This window comes from Fundulus heteroclitus, unplaced genomic scaffold, assembly GCF_011125445.2.
Source record: "Fundulus heteroclitus isolate FHET01 unplaced genomic scaffold, MU-UCD_Fhet_4.1 scaffold_177, whole genome shotgun sequence".
NCBI classification, from domain to species: Eukaryota; Metazoa; Chordata; class Actinopteri; order Cyprinodontiformes; family Fundulidae; genus Fundulus; species Fundulus heteroclitus.
The window spans coordinates 294,429-310,210 of record NW_023396589.1 but is presented as its reverse complement, the minus strand read 5'-3'; the positions used below and the strand labels follow the sequence as shown (position 1 = coordinate 310,210).

Sequence of the window (15,782 nt, the reverse complement as noted above, 5' to 3'; positions counted from 1 at the left end):
AGCATATCCACAAGCATTCTACAGACAAGGCAATCCAGAAAATTAAAAATGCTATTAAGGAGATGAGACCAAAAACAAATGCTAGAAATATCAAGAATACATTGAGATTGTGTTCTGCTATCAAATCCTTGAGATTTTGTAAGATTATCACTTTAATCTGGATTAGTCCTAGCCACCTAAATCTGGCAGGATTATCATTTCTGTCCAAAAAAACCAAAACATTAACAACAAACATAGTAAGTGCACAGTCTTCACGGATAATGTAATAGGAAATGCAAATTGTGTATGCAAATGAGAAACTAAAAAGGAAGCAATATCATATTATAAATTAAGAATTTTATTTTTTAAGGGAAAATGCTATTCAAACCAAGATCTTCTATGAAAAGGTAACTGTCCCCTAAACATATCAGCTTGTGCCAGCCTTGTTGGCAACAACTGCAATGAAGCGCTTGAGGTAACTAGGAACAAATCTTTTACATCACTGTGAAGCAATATTGGACAACTCTTCTTTGCAGAATTATTTTCATTTCAGCCACATTGAAAGATTTTCAAGCACGACCTGTTTAAGGTCATGACACACCCTCCCAATGGAATTAAAATTGAGATTTGACAAGGCCACTTCAAAACAATAGATTTGTTTTAATTATTTCCTCATTTTTGAGACATACTGGATTCTGATTCTGATCATGCTGCAAACCCAGGTCTGGTTTTAAATTAAGATAAGAAGATGATAAATACCTTTACTGTCCCACAATGGGCAAATGTGGGTGTAACAGTGGCAAAGAAACAGACATACTTATATTCAACTTAGTCTAATCTGAAGTTTGTTCCAAAGAATTGCCAAGAATAAAAAAGTAAATACCAGAGTAAATATGGTACAATTATTAATAATATTGCATACTCAGCTAAAAAACAAAAATTAACATTTAATGGTGGAAAACAAAACAAAACAAAGTCCTGCCTATTTACAGAACTCAAGATGATATAATAAGCAATAAGCATAACTGGATGCCGTTTGACATTTTCCCTCAGGATTTTTTAGTCCAGAATTAGTGGTTTCGTTAAATTATGTTCAAGTTAAGCATACCAGAAAATCCAGCACTGAATGGTTAAACGCAAATGAAAAATGTACAGTCATGTTCAAGAAATTAGAATATTATCAAAAAGTAAAATTGTTTAAGTAAATGTAAAAACATTATATAGATGAATTATTCACAATTTGATGTTTTAAAGCCCTTATTTCTGTTAATATTTGTTGTTTTCATACATGAAAAGCAAGATTTAAGATTAGAATAATGCATCACACCAATAAAAAATATATATTATACATAAATGTGGACTTGATGAAAAGTATGTTACTTGCTTAAATGTTATTTTCAAAACGTACTTCTAATCTGACAAGCCTTATTGGAACCCATATTCTAATTAATTGGATATGGCTATATTATGTAGCTAGTGTGTTGCATGCTGAATAGAAGGAACAGTTTCTCTCATTTACCGAGGGATTTTTTTTATTTTTTTATTTGCAGGTCCGCATCTATTTTGTTTTTCAATTATTAAACTTCCAAAAACAAGCTTTTAAACATGAACTCTAAGAAAAACACAAACCAGAAGGTATTTTTCAAAAACAAACGCAGCTGGAATGAAACTGAAATGGAAATTAAACGAATCGAGGCAAAAGTGTGGCCTGGTTTAATAAGAACGTGTTGATTGGTTGTTTAAAATAACAACAACAACAACACACACACACACACATACACACACACTGAAAACAAAAAACAAAACCTCAACAAATTTCGAAGCAACTCTTAAAGTCACGATTTTAATTGGAGTGAGGTCTATATTTCCCCCCACAACATTGGCAGGAACGGATCTTGAGGAACCGAGAGTTGTCATCCTCACTACACCTGTGCTGCCGCCTCCTGGACGGACGCGACTCCTTTTGCAGCGACTGTACTATAAGTGAACGGACAGCCTATGAGCCCCACTCAAAGCGAGAGAACCACACACAAGGAGCGGGATGGCGTGGATACCAGCGCTGCACATCCGCGTCCTTCTCGTGGGTTTCTCCCTGACCGGGTGCCTGGCACTCCGGGCGGGCAAAGGTGAGACGTCGCCTGACGAGGAGCGGGACAGGGAGAGCGACGCGGAGACGCCGTGCGAGGTGAAAACCGTCACCGTGTCCACCCTCCCCGTGCTCCGGGAGAACGAGTTCAGCTTCACCGGCGGAGCCTCCGGGAGCGTGGTCGGAGGAGGAGGAGGAGGGAGCGCTGCTTCTGCTTCGGCTGCTGCTGCTGGAGCAGGTGGTGCTGCTGGTGGAGGAGGAACCGGAGGAGGAGGAGGAGGTGGAGCGGGGGGAGGAGGGGGCGAATCCCGGCTGCTGTTATTCGTCCGCACCGACCTACCTGGCCGAATTTCTGTAATGGATGATCTGGACAACACGGCTCTCCCCTACTTCACACTCGGTAAGAACTGTTGTGGTACTCTGTTTGCCCTCCATGATGCGAGCCACGCCGCACGTTGGTGAGCAGAAAGCCCTCCTCTGAGATGAGCTTCCCAAGTCACACAGTCCCGGCCATTAAATCGCCTAATTTGCTGGAGCTTCTTTGTCTGATGTGCAGATTTCCAGCAGTTGTTCTGGCCCCCAGCTCAAAGTGTCGATTCTAGAGATTAAACTAACGTAGGTCTCATCATAAAGTGAAACTTTGCCCATCTTTTTCTGATATTTTTCTTTCCTGCCCTTTTAAAGTAAAAAAAAAAAAAAAAAAAAAGATTATGAATATGTAATGCATTCGTTAATTATGGTGCCCCCATGCAGCAGTGTAATTTTTTTGCCCTGCATTTATCCATGGCGTTTGGCATCTAATGTCACTCACGTGTGTAATTCGCTGCACACACCAGAGGTTCAAGTTAAACTGAAGAAACCGCTGGTCTATAACTAAACTAGCTGTCAGCAATTTAGTTTTTTTGCGGGTCTTTGGGGAACCCCCTGACATGAGATTTAGTGTGTGAGCACTGTTCACATCCTCAGATAGCTGAGTGAATCAGGGCAACGCAACTCTGGTCTTTGACAGGCCATCTGAAGTTCTGTGTAAAAGCCCACTGCTCTAAAATGGTCTGGGGAGTAGCAGCTCTGATTGGATAAACACAGAGTACATAATAGCGGGCATAGGGTCTTTGGGTTTTACCTTCTGAGGAGATATTTGCTATGCAAGAGGGGGCAAACTGTGCATGAAAAACATCTCGCTGCCTTTGTTTTCTCTGTATTTTGTTTTTTTCATTGAAATGCCAAAAAAAAAAAAAAGAAAACAAAAATGTGGCAGGTACGTATCCTCTTCTCGTTTCCCTTTGCCACATATTTGCTTTTTACGACTGTGCATCCATCCGTCTACAGAGTGCGGGGAAATGCTTGGAGCCACAGAACATAAAATGAGAAACAGTTGCAGAACGTTCTGTTTTTTGTAGTTGCTTTCAGGTCACTTCAATGTAGAATAGAAACCTGGTCAAAACAAAGACAAATGGAGGTCGGCAATACAGGTACTGAGGAATCATGAGAATGTCCCATTACTACTACTTTTTTTTTTTTTTTTTTTTATTGGGCAGAGGTTTGTCATCATTCCCTTCCTCCTTCTTTCTTTTTTCTTCGTTCACAGCTCTCAGTTTCATTCCCCTCTATAAAGAGTGTCGACCGAGCTGGCTGTGCGAAGCAAAGGCTGGCTGGCTGGCAGGCAGGCAGGCTGAGGGTTGGAGCATTGAGCTACTAAATCACTTTCTATTCTCATTAAGGACAGCCGTTGACTGGTGAGAAAGGCCTCTCTGTCCTCCCAGTCAGCCAGCTAGCAAATTTGCTGCTTCACCCTTTCAGTGGATGACTGCATGCTGTGGAGGGAGAGAAGGAGCTATAATGGACTTTAATAGTTTCATGTGTGTATTACATATTGAAGGCACAGCATGTGCTCACTGTTTTCTTTGGTGAGGTCCGGACACATTTTTCTTTTTTATAAATCATTTATCGCCTTGTCGAAGGTGTGCTTTGGTTTCATCAAGGCTTTTAAAACATTTTTATTGGGAGTTGTTATATAGAAACATGCTTTTGATGAGATTGTCCACCCCCACCCCCCTCCCCGTTGTCTAATATAGTTTCTGCGAGAAGAGGGCTCAGATTTTTGAATCATATTTTATTTATGTGATGTTTAATATATCTTCCAGAACAAGTACTCCCTGTTCCTGCACTTTTGATTTGCTTTTTGTTTTGAATTGTTAAATGCATTCTACATATGTGATATTTTAAAACCCCATTCTGACTCAGTCATACAAAAACAGTTCCAGCCACATTTATTGGCAGCCCTTGTCAAGAAGTGTAGTTCCATTTATTTATTTAAAAGAGGATGGTGCACATGAATTAACAAAAGTCCTTCTGATATATAAATGTGCCAGATTAAAGGAACTATATCTGGATTTGTTTTGTCTGGTTAAGAAAAAGGCTTTTTTACACAGTGTTATGAGTTAAGATGTTATTTAATCATAATTGACTAAACGATTGCATGATCGAGCAAAATTATGTTTTTTTTTTTTTTTTTAGTAGGAACAAGCAGTAAACTGGGTACAACCAGGACGGTTTCTCTGCTAATGGGACAACGAGGTGTGGAGTCGTTGCTAAGCAGCAGCTCCTTCAGCAAGTGCACAGTAGAGTATATAAACAGAACAGCATGGTGTAAAATAAAGTGTACACCTTTCACGTAGGAAAATATAATTTACCCGATACTTAGCCATTTATGTCAAAGAAAACTTAGAAAAGTCCCTCGATTTAGCCTTGTTTCCTGGAGAGGATTGTGCAGGAGCTTGGGGCATGTGCTTAGTCTCTTGCATGTCAATGGCCTCATTGGGGAAGAAACAGTTGGGGGCGGGGCTTACAATTCAAACTAAACTGTAAGTTACTCCTCACTCAGGGTTAAAATCTGTGCAGGATGAGGTGTGGTTCCTTTAAAGATTAAAACATTGAATTACAGGATAATGACGAATTAACCAAATATCGAGCACGGGGAGTTTATTTTTATAGCACATTTCAGTAAGAAGACAATTCAAAGTGAACATAAAAAGAGGAAAAACAGGGAAAATGACATTGTATTTATTAAATAAATAAAACACATGTTCAATATGCAGCTAGGACTGGGCGATAAATTGATTTAATCGGTTCATTTGAATTTGCAATTTTGTAAGATTTAATTTTTGGAAAATCTGGATTCTATTTTGCCAATCTACTCATTGAGCTAAATATATTTTCAAAATATTGTAAAGAGGAAACTTTTTTTTTTTTTTTTTTACCATGATACGAGGCACTTTAATTTACTCATTTACTTATTTTTTTAAGTTAGTTTGAAGCTAAACAAATTATTGAAGCCTGTTCTTATCTCATTATTTAATCACTAGCAGCAAACATTTTGTTTATATTTTTATTGTTTACAATGGCAGGGCTGCCATCTTGTTTTACAAGCATGTTTCACAGCTGGTGTTTAGTTGCACATTGAAGTCAGGTCAACTGCCAGACAAATGTTTGGCATAAAAGTTTTTAAAATTATTTCTTTAGTTTCTTTTTCATGAAATGAAAAGGAGGGGAAAAATTGATTTATCGTATTCGATATAATTGAATCGGAGATTTTATTTGTAAGCCATATTGCCCTTACCTGACTCCGCCAGATAGATTTGCTCCGCATATCCATCTGGAAACCTTCCGTTGAAGTAACTTTGGGAAGGGGCGAAAATACTGGTTAGCTGATTGGCCTATGTTGGTGATAGACGGGCCAAATGAACCAATCAGATTCGTCGTTGCTCTGTTACGAGCGACGATGAAAACACAACCACAAGCCAAGCTACTCTTGCTGCTGCAGGTAAAGGCTCGTTAGCTCAGCAAAGAAATACTCTGTAATTCCGATAAAACTTGCTCGATAGCCACGCTAACGCTAGTTTTATCGGCTGAAGCCGCCATGTTCTTTAGACTGAACTGACGCGCTTCCCGTTGCGTCACACCTCAACCCGCCTCAAAGCCAACGCTGATTGGACGTTCGTTTGGTGAACAGCTCCAAATTTTCTTTAACGGAGAGTAGCCAGACTGATCTGCGAGTGAAACCTTGAAAGCTCGCGAGATCAGGATGGTCTCACGAGGCTAATATTGCCCAGCCCCATATGCAACTGTTACTAATGTACAAATGATCAGAGATTTGATTTGTTACTTATGACTGCTTGGATTTAAAGAGTTGCCTAGTGAATGTAATGCTCCTCCATTCTGTCGGTACAGCGCACCAATTGTGAACAACTCTAAAAGATGAGGCTGACTGTCCAAAGGCATTTTTTTTCAAAACAGGATATTGGAGTATCCTCTATATTGTTCTTGTGTAGCAGTTTTTTTGTACTATTCCTGCAACTTCACTGTTAAAATACATACAAATAGTTTTTTTTATTTTACTTATTTTTTTTTTTTTTGATGAAGTACCGTGATATTGCAACAAAAAAAATGAGAAAATCCAACCTTTAATTTTATTTTCATTTTATTCATTGGGGAAAAATGCATTCTAAAAGTTTGATTTAACAAAGTCTCCAGTGGGACAATGATTAGTAACATTAATATTTTTTCAAATAAATCTAGTAGAAGCATTTATTTATTTACTTTACTGTTTCATTTAGTTTGATATAGGTGTTTAGAAATATATAATCATGACTTTCTGGGAAATAAATATGACATGATCCAGAGCCTTGTTTCGTCTAACCAGTGGTCACTTGGCGGGGTTAGAACCCAACAGGCATCCCTAGCATCAGGCACAGTTTGGCTGATGCTAAGTGTTTTTTTTTCCCAGTTCTTTGAAGTCTCCAAAACAACCATCAGGCACATCTACATGGCTGGCAGTTGTTTCAGAGTGATTCCAAGTATAATCTAAAACATTTTTACCTACCATAACAACTGTAGCATTGAATTATATTACTGCAAGAAAAGGTGAATATATTCTAAGGCTTTTTACACCTTTACCTGGTGTGTCAAGAAATCTGAAGGGTTTTTATCTATGTTATTATAATGTCCCTCTCTCACAGTTTAAGCTCCATTACAGATACCTTATTTAATCTGTGGTGTTCCTCCTATTCTTTGTTCTGATATATTACTTGCATTTCAGTATTTTGGTCCCATCTTTGCTTTCCTTTTACTTAAAGCAGTAATACAAACCAATCATCTCCACAGCTTTTCTCCTTATGAACCTTTTTTTAGATGTTCTGTTCTCTTTTAAAATGTAATGTTGTAATTGGGAATATACTTAAGGGAATATACTTTATTGGTTTAATATAACTAAGGGACCATCCATCTGTCCATTTGCTATAAAGAGTTAATCATGTTTATTGTCAGGAGGCGGCTGGTTCCTTGATTTCACTGATCAATTGGCGAGAAATAGGGAATACCCCAACCATTCATCCAAACACACTCATATCAAATGACAATTTAGAATCTCGAGTTAACTTAACATGCATGTTTTTGAAACTGGAGTACATATAGATAACCCAGTGCATGAAATTCCAAATAGAAAGCTTGGGCTGGGATTTGAGCAAAAATCTGAAAATAGCAGTGTTATATTCAGGATAATTTTTAAAATTGGAGTGAAATTACTTTGAATACAAATACAACCATAGTATTTAGATGTATTGTTAGAGTGCCTCCAAAAAACCCAATGTTAACTACATGTAACACATACACATTGTACAGCCTAGACATGAAGTTGGTCAGTAGTTTAATATCTACAAATCATATCAAATAGTTTAATATCTACAAAACAATATATGGCACTACGGTACACCCATAACACAAACAAACACTGTTTGTGGCTCTTTTAGTGTTGTTTTGAAGATTAGAAAAAGCCCATAAAATGTTATTGTAACAAAACAAATCACTGACAACGTAGCAATTTTTATTTCATGTTTGATAATCCAAATTTAACAAACTGTATTAGGTTGTGGGTAAAATTTTCTCACTGATTTTGATACCAAAGCACAACATGTTTTTTTTTTTTTTTTTTTTTTTTTTCTCTCACCACTAATATACTTGAAAAACTCCATGCATTGTTCTCCTCAAATATTTATAAGACATTTTTATATTAATTCATACATTTAATTATGTGACAGAATGAGTTCTCAGTGGCATTATAGCCACTTTTATTTGTGGTCTACCAAGACCAGTAAATTACAGCGAGCATCCAGGGCATTGAGCTAGAATTGATCAGTGTGTTATCTCATGTTATTAAAACTCATCAAATTAACCACAAAGGTGATTTGAATGTAAACAAAAATGATTACAATAAATTCACTACAAAAAAGCTTGATCTTTTTGATCTTGTCCCAGATCAAAGGAACCCAAAAAAAGTATAATTACTTTAACTCAAAAATCAATCAATATGAAAATAAAACAAATGTGTTTTTTCTTTTTTAAATTGCCTAATTATTTTGTGGAAAAGTCCAACAGAAGTCCCACAAGTCTATCAATGCCACTCAAGAAGAAAAGCTGGCTACATCCTGTGTACATCTATTTTTATGCCGTTGTTTACCTCAGTTGACAATGAAGAAGTTTAGAAGCCCTGGACTATCTCCAAACTATAAGCCATTTAGGTCCGTTCAGAAATCATTCCTAGCAGGCCACCAGGCATCTAGGTCTCACCTTCAAGTGTTTTATGAACTGCTTACATTATCAGGTACACCTTTTCAATTACACCTTATAACAAACATTGACTCAGTCAACCACATTACAGCATCTCAATGCAGTTAGGCATCTACTTGTGGTAAACAGAGGGAGAGACTTCTCGGTTTTCATGACAGATGTATCTGTTAGTCATGCATAAAAGTGACGTCACTTTCTTACTATGGTTTGATTTTCTCTCTTTGGTTTGCTGGATAATTGGTTTGCATTCCCACTGTAAGAAAATTAAACCAGGGTTCACTTGCTAGCAAATTGAGACCTACGTTATCAGGAGAGTTAGGATGACCTTTCACACCTTCCTAAATGAAACGTATTGTCTGTGGAAATGAATTATGGTTCATTAAAGCTAGACAAGACAAAAAAATCTAATCATAGAAAAAGAAAATTATTCATTGACCAGCTGTTGTGTGGATAAAAATGTCATGTTGATGCCAGAGGTCTGAGGAGAATGGCAGACTGCTTTGAGATGTTAGAAACACATTAGCTCAGTATCTCTTACTTCAATCGAGGTATGTAAATACCTTCTCTGAATGCACAACACATCAAACCTTGAAGCACATGAGTTAGAGCAGCATAGGACCAAACCAGGTGCCACTTCTATGCCAGAACAGGACTTTGAGGCAACAATTTGGACAGCATGTTTAAAATTAGACAACAACGTGAGAAAAATGTTGCCTGGTTCAATTAATCTTGTGCCTTGAACAAACATCGCTAGTATAAAAACAAATATCACATCCACAACATTTAAAAAAAAAAAAATTATACCATGGTCTGGGTGAATACTCAATTCTGATTGGGTGCAGGGTGTCCGTTAAGTGTTTTAAAAAGGACACCTATAAAAAAATTTCGGTCAAATAGCCTGACTGTTCTAAATTATTCCGCTGGCTCAAACGTTAGATGGTAATGACCAGACAGTTGACACTGGTTATCTTGGCAAAACGTCACAACAAGAGAAATTAAATTTTGAAAAACTTACGATTTTAACAATCAGGGAAAAAATTTTTTTGATTTAATATTTATTTATTTCATAAGTGACCATGGTATAAGCAGGATAATGCCCTACAATTTTAAGAAATGAATGGACGCGGAGTCGTGAACCTCTGCTTTGCTTCCGCGAAGTCCATTCATTTCTGATAATGGACACCTTGTCGGGCATCATCCCTAACATGATACGTACAGGATTGTTTTTAAAAAAGTTTTCATCCACACAAACCTCTACAAATTCACCACTGAGCAATGTTTTAAATATGTCAGACACAGACGGGGCAGTGTCCTGCTAAGCTAAAACCTATGACAGCCAGGCAGAATCCTTCAAAATAAAGGCGAAGCTAAACAGCATTGTGGCTCTATATTGGGAAGGAGAGTTGGTTTAAAACAGTTGATCTCCAAGTGCTCTTTCTTCTTTGCACCTCAACATATTGGAGCATTTGGGTTTGTAAAAGCATCTAAACTAACTGTAAAGTTCATAATGTTTACTTTGAAATCTGTACTGAGGTTAAGACAGGAAATGCTGTGTGGTGCCGAGGTAGCATCAATTGCAAATAAATAGCTGGAGATGCTGTTGATTAGCAGTGAATTTTTCCAGTTTAACATTGATCTGACACATATTGTAAACAGTCAATCACAACGGCAACATTTAAATCAGCATCCCTATGATAGCATTACGTTTTTATTCCACTGTATGGCCAAGTCTATAACATTGATCGCACGTGATGTCAGCACCACATTATTTGTCGCAGACTGTGATGTACCAGACCCTTAAAATCCGTCTTGTCATACACACTCAAGCTAATCTCGTTTTTAGCGATGCAGAACAGAATTTATGCTTGGAAGAAAGACCTAACCACAGAAAAATGTATTAGTTTTCCCAGATATCCGGCTGTGTGCAGACTAGGGTTGGGTTTCATCTGAAACATTCGGATGGTTGGCTCAGAATTATGGGTAAACATTATGAAAGCATTGATCCATTCTTCCCTATATTAATGCCTCAGGCTTCTGGTGGTGTTGCAATAATTTGCTGGGGGTGGGATGCTTGTATAGGGCTGGACGATAACTTTCTGAATATCGTAATATCACTGTATACCAAATGCATATTGCATATAAAGAAATGCCTAAGCTGCTATACGTGTTTGCTAATTATTTGGTTATCATGCAATCAAGCTCTCTGCTTGCAATATATATGCTTCTGTGTGAGTTCATGCTGGTCTGTAATTGGTTACAAAAAATTATCTTCAGACCACAGCTTTCTGCGCTCGTGGCCATCCAGCACTTTTTGTGCCATTCTTCATCCAATAAGGTTAATTGATCATACCCGTCAATATAAGTTACACCCCTGGCAGCTTAGATACACAGACTTAAACGTCACTCAGAAATATACAACTGCAAATGGAAAAGTCAGACTACAACAACAAATGAAGGATACAATGGTGGCGCAAATTTTCTTACAGACTGCAATTGTCAAAATGATAAATTTACAATACAATGGAGGAAAATCGGCAGATAAAGGAATGTGGACTAGAATGACCAGATTTTAAAACTCTAGGAGAAGCCAAGTGATCATGAATGGATTAATGGGATTTAAGGTTATATTAGAGCTGGTGCACCCCTTCCAAAAAATATAAATGCTCATTGTAAAATAGAAAATAGTTTTAAGCCCAAATCTTTGTATTTTAGTATGCTTAGATTCAAATTGTCTTAGTCTTCAAAATAGAACAGACAAGAGGACATGGCATTTAATTGAGCCAGATGAGAGTTGAACTTCAAAGGTGGCTACAAACAGTTTGCCCATTCCTGCTTAAACTGAAACTATGAAAACCAAGACTTGACGAGGATCAACTTGCATAGGTAAAGCAGAAAAAAAATAATCTAGGGAAATTGTTGTGGACTTTGACTCAACAGGCTAGTGAGAAACTGTGTTGCTGTAACAGCCAGTTATGCTTGCACCCCATTTAGTTGACTTATAAAATGTAGAATGTGTGCTACATTATTCTACCTCCTTACATCAGCTAGAGATTTGACCTTTAAAAATGTCTTTCTTCAAAAACATTTTAGTAATTTCAATTTAAAAATTTACATAGCCATAGTCCTGACTTCTTTCCATGGGGTTGTCAGGTGTTCAATTGTTTTGTCAAACCACCGTCAGAGGTTATTGGTAAAAGGTAGAAAAGGGCCACAAGTCTCCTTCCCTTTCTCGCCCGCCTGCTCAGCTTTGATTTATTACCAAAGTGTTACAGAGAATGGATGGGTAGAAAGGGCAGTGTCCAGAGGGAAGTGTACAACCCTGCTTCTCCTCCTTTCTGGTTTTGTTGTCTTAGTCAATCTCTTGCATGTAAACAAAAGTATATAAAACAGATATAACCAGTAAGCACATAACTGTAATAATTTAAACATCCATAGTTTTTTAAAATGTAGATTCATACTTTTTTTCCTTGCCAGACTTTCCCAAAGGCTTTACTGTAGCTTGTCCTGTTTGTTTTTAAAATCAGGACCTGAATGGACCTTTCTGTGTAAAATGTGTTTAATTGCAATTTGTGGAGTAATGCAATAAGATATTTCTGTTCTGCTATGCTTTGTCACTCTGGATGACTTTCTGCTTTTATTTTAAGTGATGTCATGGGACTGGGTAAAAAAAATCAATACCTTTTGGCAACATGGCTGACTCTGTAAACACCTCATTAGAAGTTCACCTTCTTGAAAACCTTCAGGCACTTAATGGAAGATCGAAAACATTTAGATCTCTCGTTTTTTATCGCCTCTGTTTGTCATATAGACCACATCCTTATGTTTTTACCTCAGCAAATTTCTGTCCTTTTAAGGCATCCTATCAAACGCCTGCATGTCAAGGGAGCATTTTTCAAGCACTGTTACCACTGTGCCGTGGTGTGTCTCATAGACCTGAAATCACAGCAAACACAGCTTGCTTAGTAATAGGAAATTAAAAGCTATGGTAGTTAAAGAAAAAGCAAATTCAAGCACCTTACCCTTTGATTTTCTGAGTCATGAAGCATGTACTTAGCTTATATCACATTCTTACAGTATGCCAGGGGTCTAATGTTGTACTGCATGATAAGCAGTGTTAAAGAATGTGAAATGGATACTCAGTTGTTCAGCTTAAAATATGGTTTAAGGTTTCTAAACTAAGCAGTATTACCTTTTTTAGTTTTGAATACCTATAGAGTGAAGGTTCTTATTTTCATCCAAAGAGCTAAACGCAGATAGCAACATTCCACTGTGGACCCAATGCAGTTTGGTGATTTAACTACTTTTTTGTATACTACTAGACTTTAGTGGCTTCATGTATAAACTCTGCCTCTGCACAAAAAATTATTCAGTGTTTCACGCGCAACTTTGAATTTATAAAAAATAATGTTACACATTAATTTTGTGTAATTGTGTGGAAATTCATGCAAATGTTTGACTGGCTGTGAAAATGTATAACAGCCATGCAAACCATTTCAATTCACATTAACAAATTACAAAAGACTAAAACGCACTCAAATACACTGAAGTGTGACTGTTCAGTTTATTTAAACTTAAGGATATAAAACCCAGTGTTTTTTTTTTTTATTTTTTTTTCACAAGTTAAAGCGTTATGGTTTAAACTCATATAAAGAAATTGATTAACATTTATCCTCATAGAATAACAGAACACATCTAAAAAAGAAATAAGCAATCTCAATCAGATGTGAACTGTACATTTCCCTTTTTTTTCAGATGTAGATGTAAATGCACATTGGCCTGTGTGCTGAGGAACATACAATGCTTGTAAGTTATCTAAGGAACAGTGTCATTCACACTGAAAAAGAACCAAACTGTGTTGGATCTAGGCCTGTTACGATAGCAGATTTTGCTGGTTGATAAATCCTTCTAAAAATTATCACGATAAAGCATAACATTGTCACTTGGAGACCTTTTTCAAATAATATGATGATGGCACAATGAAGAAAGTATATCTTCTCAATGTACTGGCTCAGGTAGATCAAGCAGTTGGCCGCCATCATTTGGCTTAAATCCAAAAAATTCCCACACTCTAGAAGTCATGTTCGGCTTTGACACCAATTCCATTTTCTTTTCTAGCTGGCGTTTCTCTGGCTCTCCCCAGTGAGGCTCTTGTGCTAAACTTTGAGCTTGTCTACCTCACACAAAATTGAATTCCTCCTACACTGAGGAAACGAGAAGGAATGGTTGAGTAGACACAGGTGCACCGTACAGAAACCTTTTGTCATCCAGTCTCAGAGTGAGGAGAGGGAAACACAAGGAGAAAAAAGCAGGCATGCATACACAAATCGTCAAGCTTATTTTAATTAGTCATGTGATTAAAATTTATCGTGCGATTAAATTATTTATTGTTTATCGTGACAGGCCTAGTTGGATCATTTTAGCTGAAGTCTAAACACGAGAGATGTGATGATTCCTAAGGTGCAGATAATTACACGTCCATAAGTAGCTGCATCAAGTTGCGCGTAATTGTGGAACAATGGCCGCTTTGGCACTGCTGGAGGACATCACTAATGGAAGAATACGGACGGAGTGTGTTTTCAGAGATCATACCGACCTGGCATGTGATGAGTGGCTTTTTCGCTGGTTTAGATTGCCCAGAGTAATCATCTTGGAGCCCTGCAGGGAACTGGCGCATGCTTTACAGAGGAGCACTAAAAGAAACCATGTGTTGTCGATGCTGGTTCAAGTTCTCACTATGCTGGGATTCCTTGGAACTGGAGGATTTCAGAAAGCGCTGGCTGACAAGTCGGATATGTCATAGTCATCCCTGTGCCGTGCCATGCCTACAGTATGGAGCGTCCTCATCTGTATGTTTCCCAGCAATATAAAGTTCCCCTACCTACACGATGGCTCAACAGGCAGAAATGAAATTTGCAGCAAGGAGCTGATTTCCAAACATGATCGCAGCTAACTAAAGTCGTGCCACAATAAGGGCATGTCTGTAAATTAATTAGTTTTTGTGAATATATTCAGATTCAGTTTATTTGCCATTTGCAGTATATAAAAAAAACACATTGGAAAAGACATGCAAGTAGCTCAAGTTCATGATTGACATTTACACAGACAAAGGGACAAAAACCATAGAGAAGTTTGAATAGAAAGCAGTTCCATTCAGTAAAAATGCAACTCATATGTGGTGTGCAAATGTCCCTAATATAGAGGCATGTAGGCCTGGTGCAACAATATAGTTATAGTTATGTTTGTGCCCCCAACCTTAGTGTGCTTATTATTTTATACTGCAGAATAGTAGGCTGCTGTTGGAAACAGACTTCAAGCAGGGGCTGTTCGCGATGGCTGGCTTCTAGGTATGTTTTATTATTTTTATTTGACATTCTGAATCGGTTTAGGAATTTCATTGTTCCTTACATATTGTGTATGGTGACAGTCCTTTTTTTTTGTAGGCCACAGATCTGCATTCTCCTCCTACTTTTTACGGCATTTGCTACCTTCTGCCATGCTCTTTGTTTGATTGTATTACCTATTCCAGTGAGATGAATGCCAAATAAGGTTGGATCTCTTACCTCAAACCTTCAACACTAACATTTATATTTCACATTTTGGTGATTAAAACCTGAGGCATGCTCATTGTGAAACATCCAGTGGCATATGGCTCCTTTTTTTTTTTTTAAAGTCGGGTAAGAAACGCCTTAAAAATTCCAAAACTTTGAAAAGTGGCAAAAACAGACCAGGGCCTTGGATGATATAATAGCTGACAGTAACAATTAAAGAAGCTGGACATTTTAAATCAACTTTCTGCTACTGGCAGTGGCATTGGTGGATCGTAATCCTTACCAAAGAAGTTACATTCATGTCTTTAAATCTGTTCAAATACAGCAAAAGTAAGAAATTGACTAAACATGTGAATTTTGTTCATCAGTACTTGGCTTGTCCAGCTTCTCAGGTCCAAGCCTGCTGTTCTTTGTAAATCAGGAATATTTTCAGTTAATCGGTTATGTGTGTAGTCATGTTAAAAAAGTGCATCCTCTGTTAATTCCTAGATTTTAATGTATAAACCTAAACAAAGAATAACCAAATTATGGAAAAGAAACTGAAA

The 15,782-nt window shown here is 37.5% G+C and overlaps 1 protein-coding gene across 1 annotated transcript in view; it reads left to right on the top strand.

Moving 5' to 3' along the window:
- Positions 1-1,882: 1,882 nt before the first annotated feature.
- The window catches only part of LOC118556276 (astrotactin-2-like), a gene marked incomplete at its 3' end in the record, with an annotated part of 301,412 nt that continues 287,512 nt past the window's right edge, over positions 1,883-15,782 (top strand). Inside the window, exon 1 of the mRNA XM_036129494.1 lies at positions 1,883-2,465. Coding sequence (XP_035985387.1) covers positions 2,021-2,465 — 445 coding nt within the window. The remainder of the gene's footprint in view (positions 2,466-15,782) is intronic.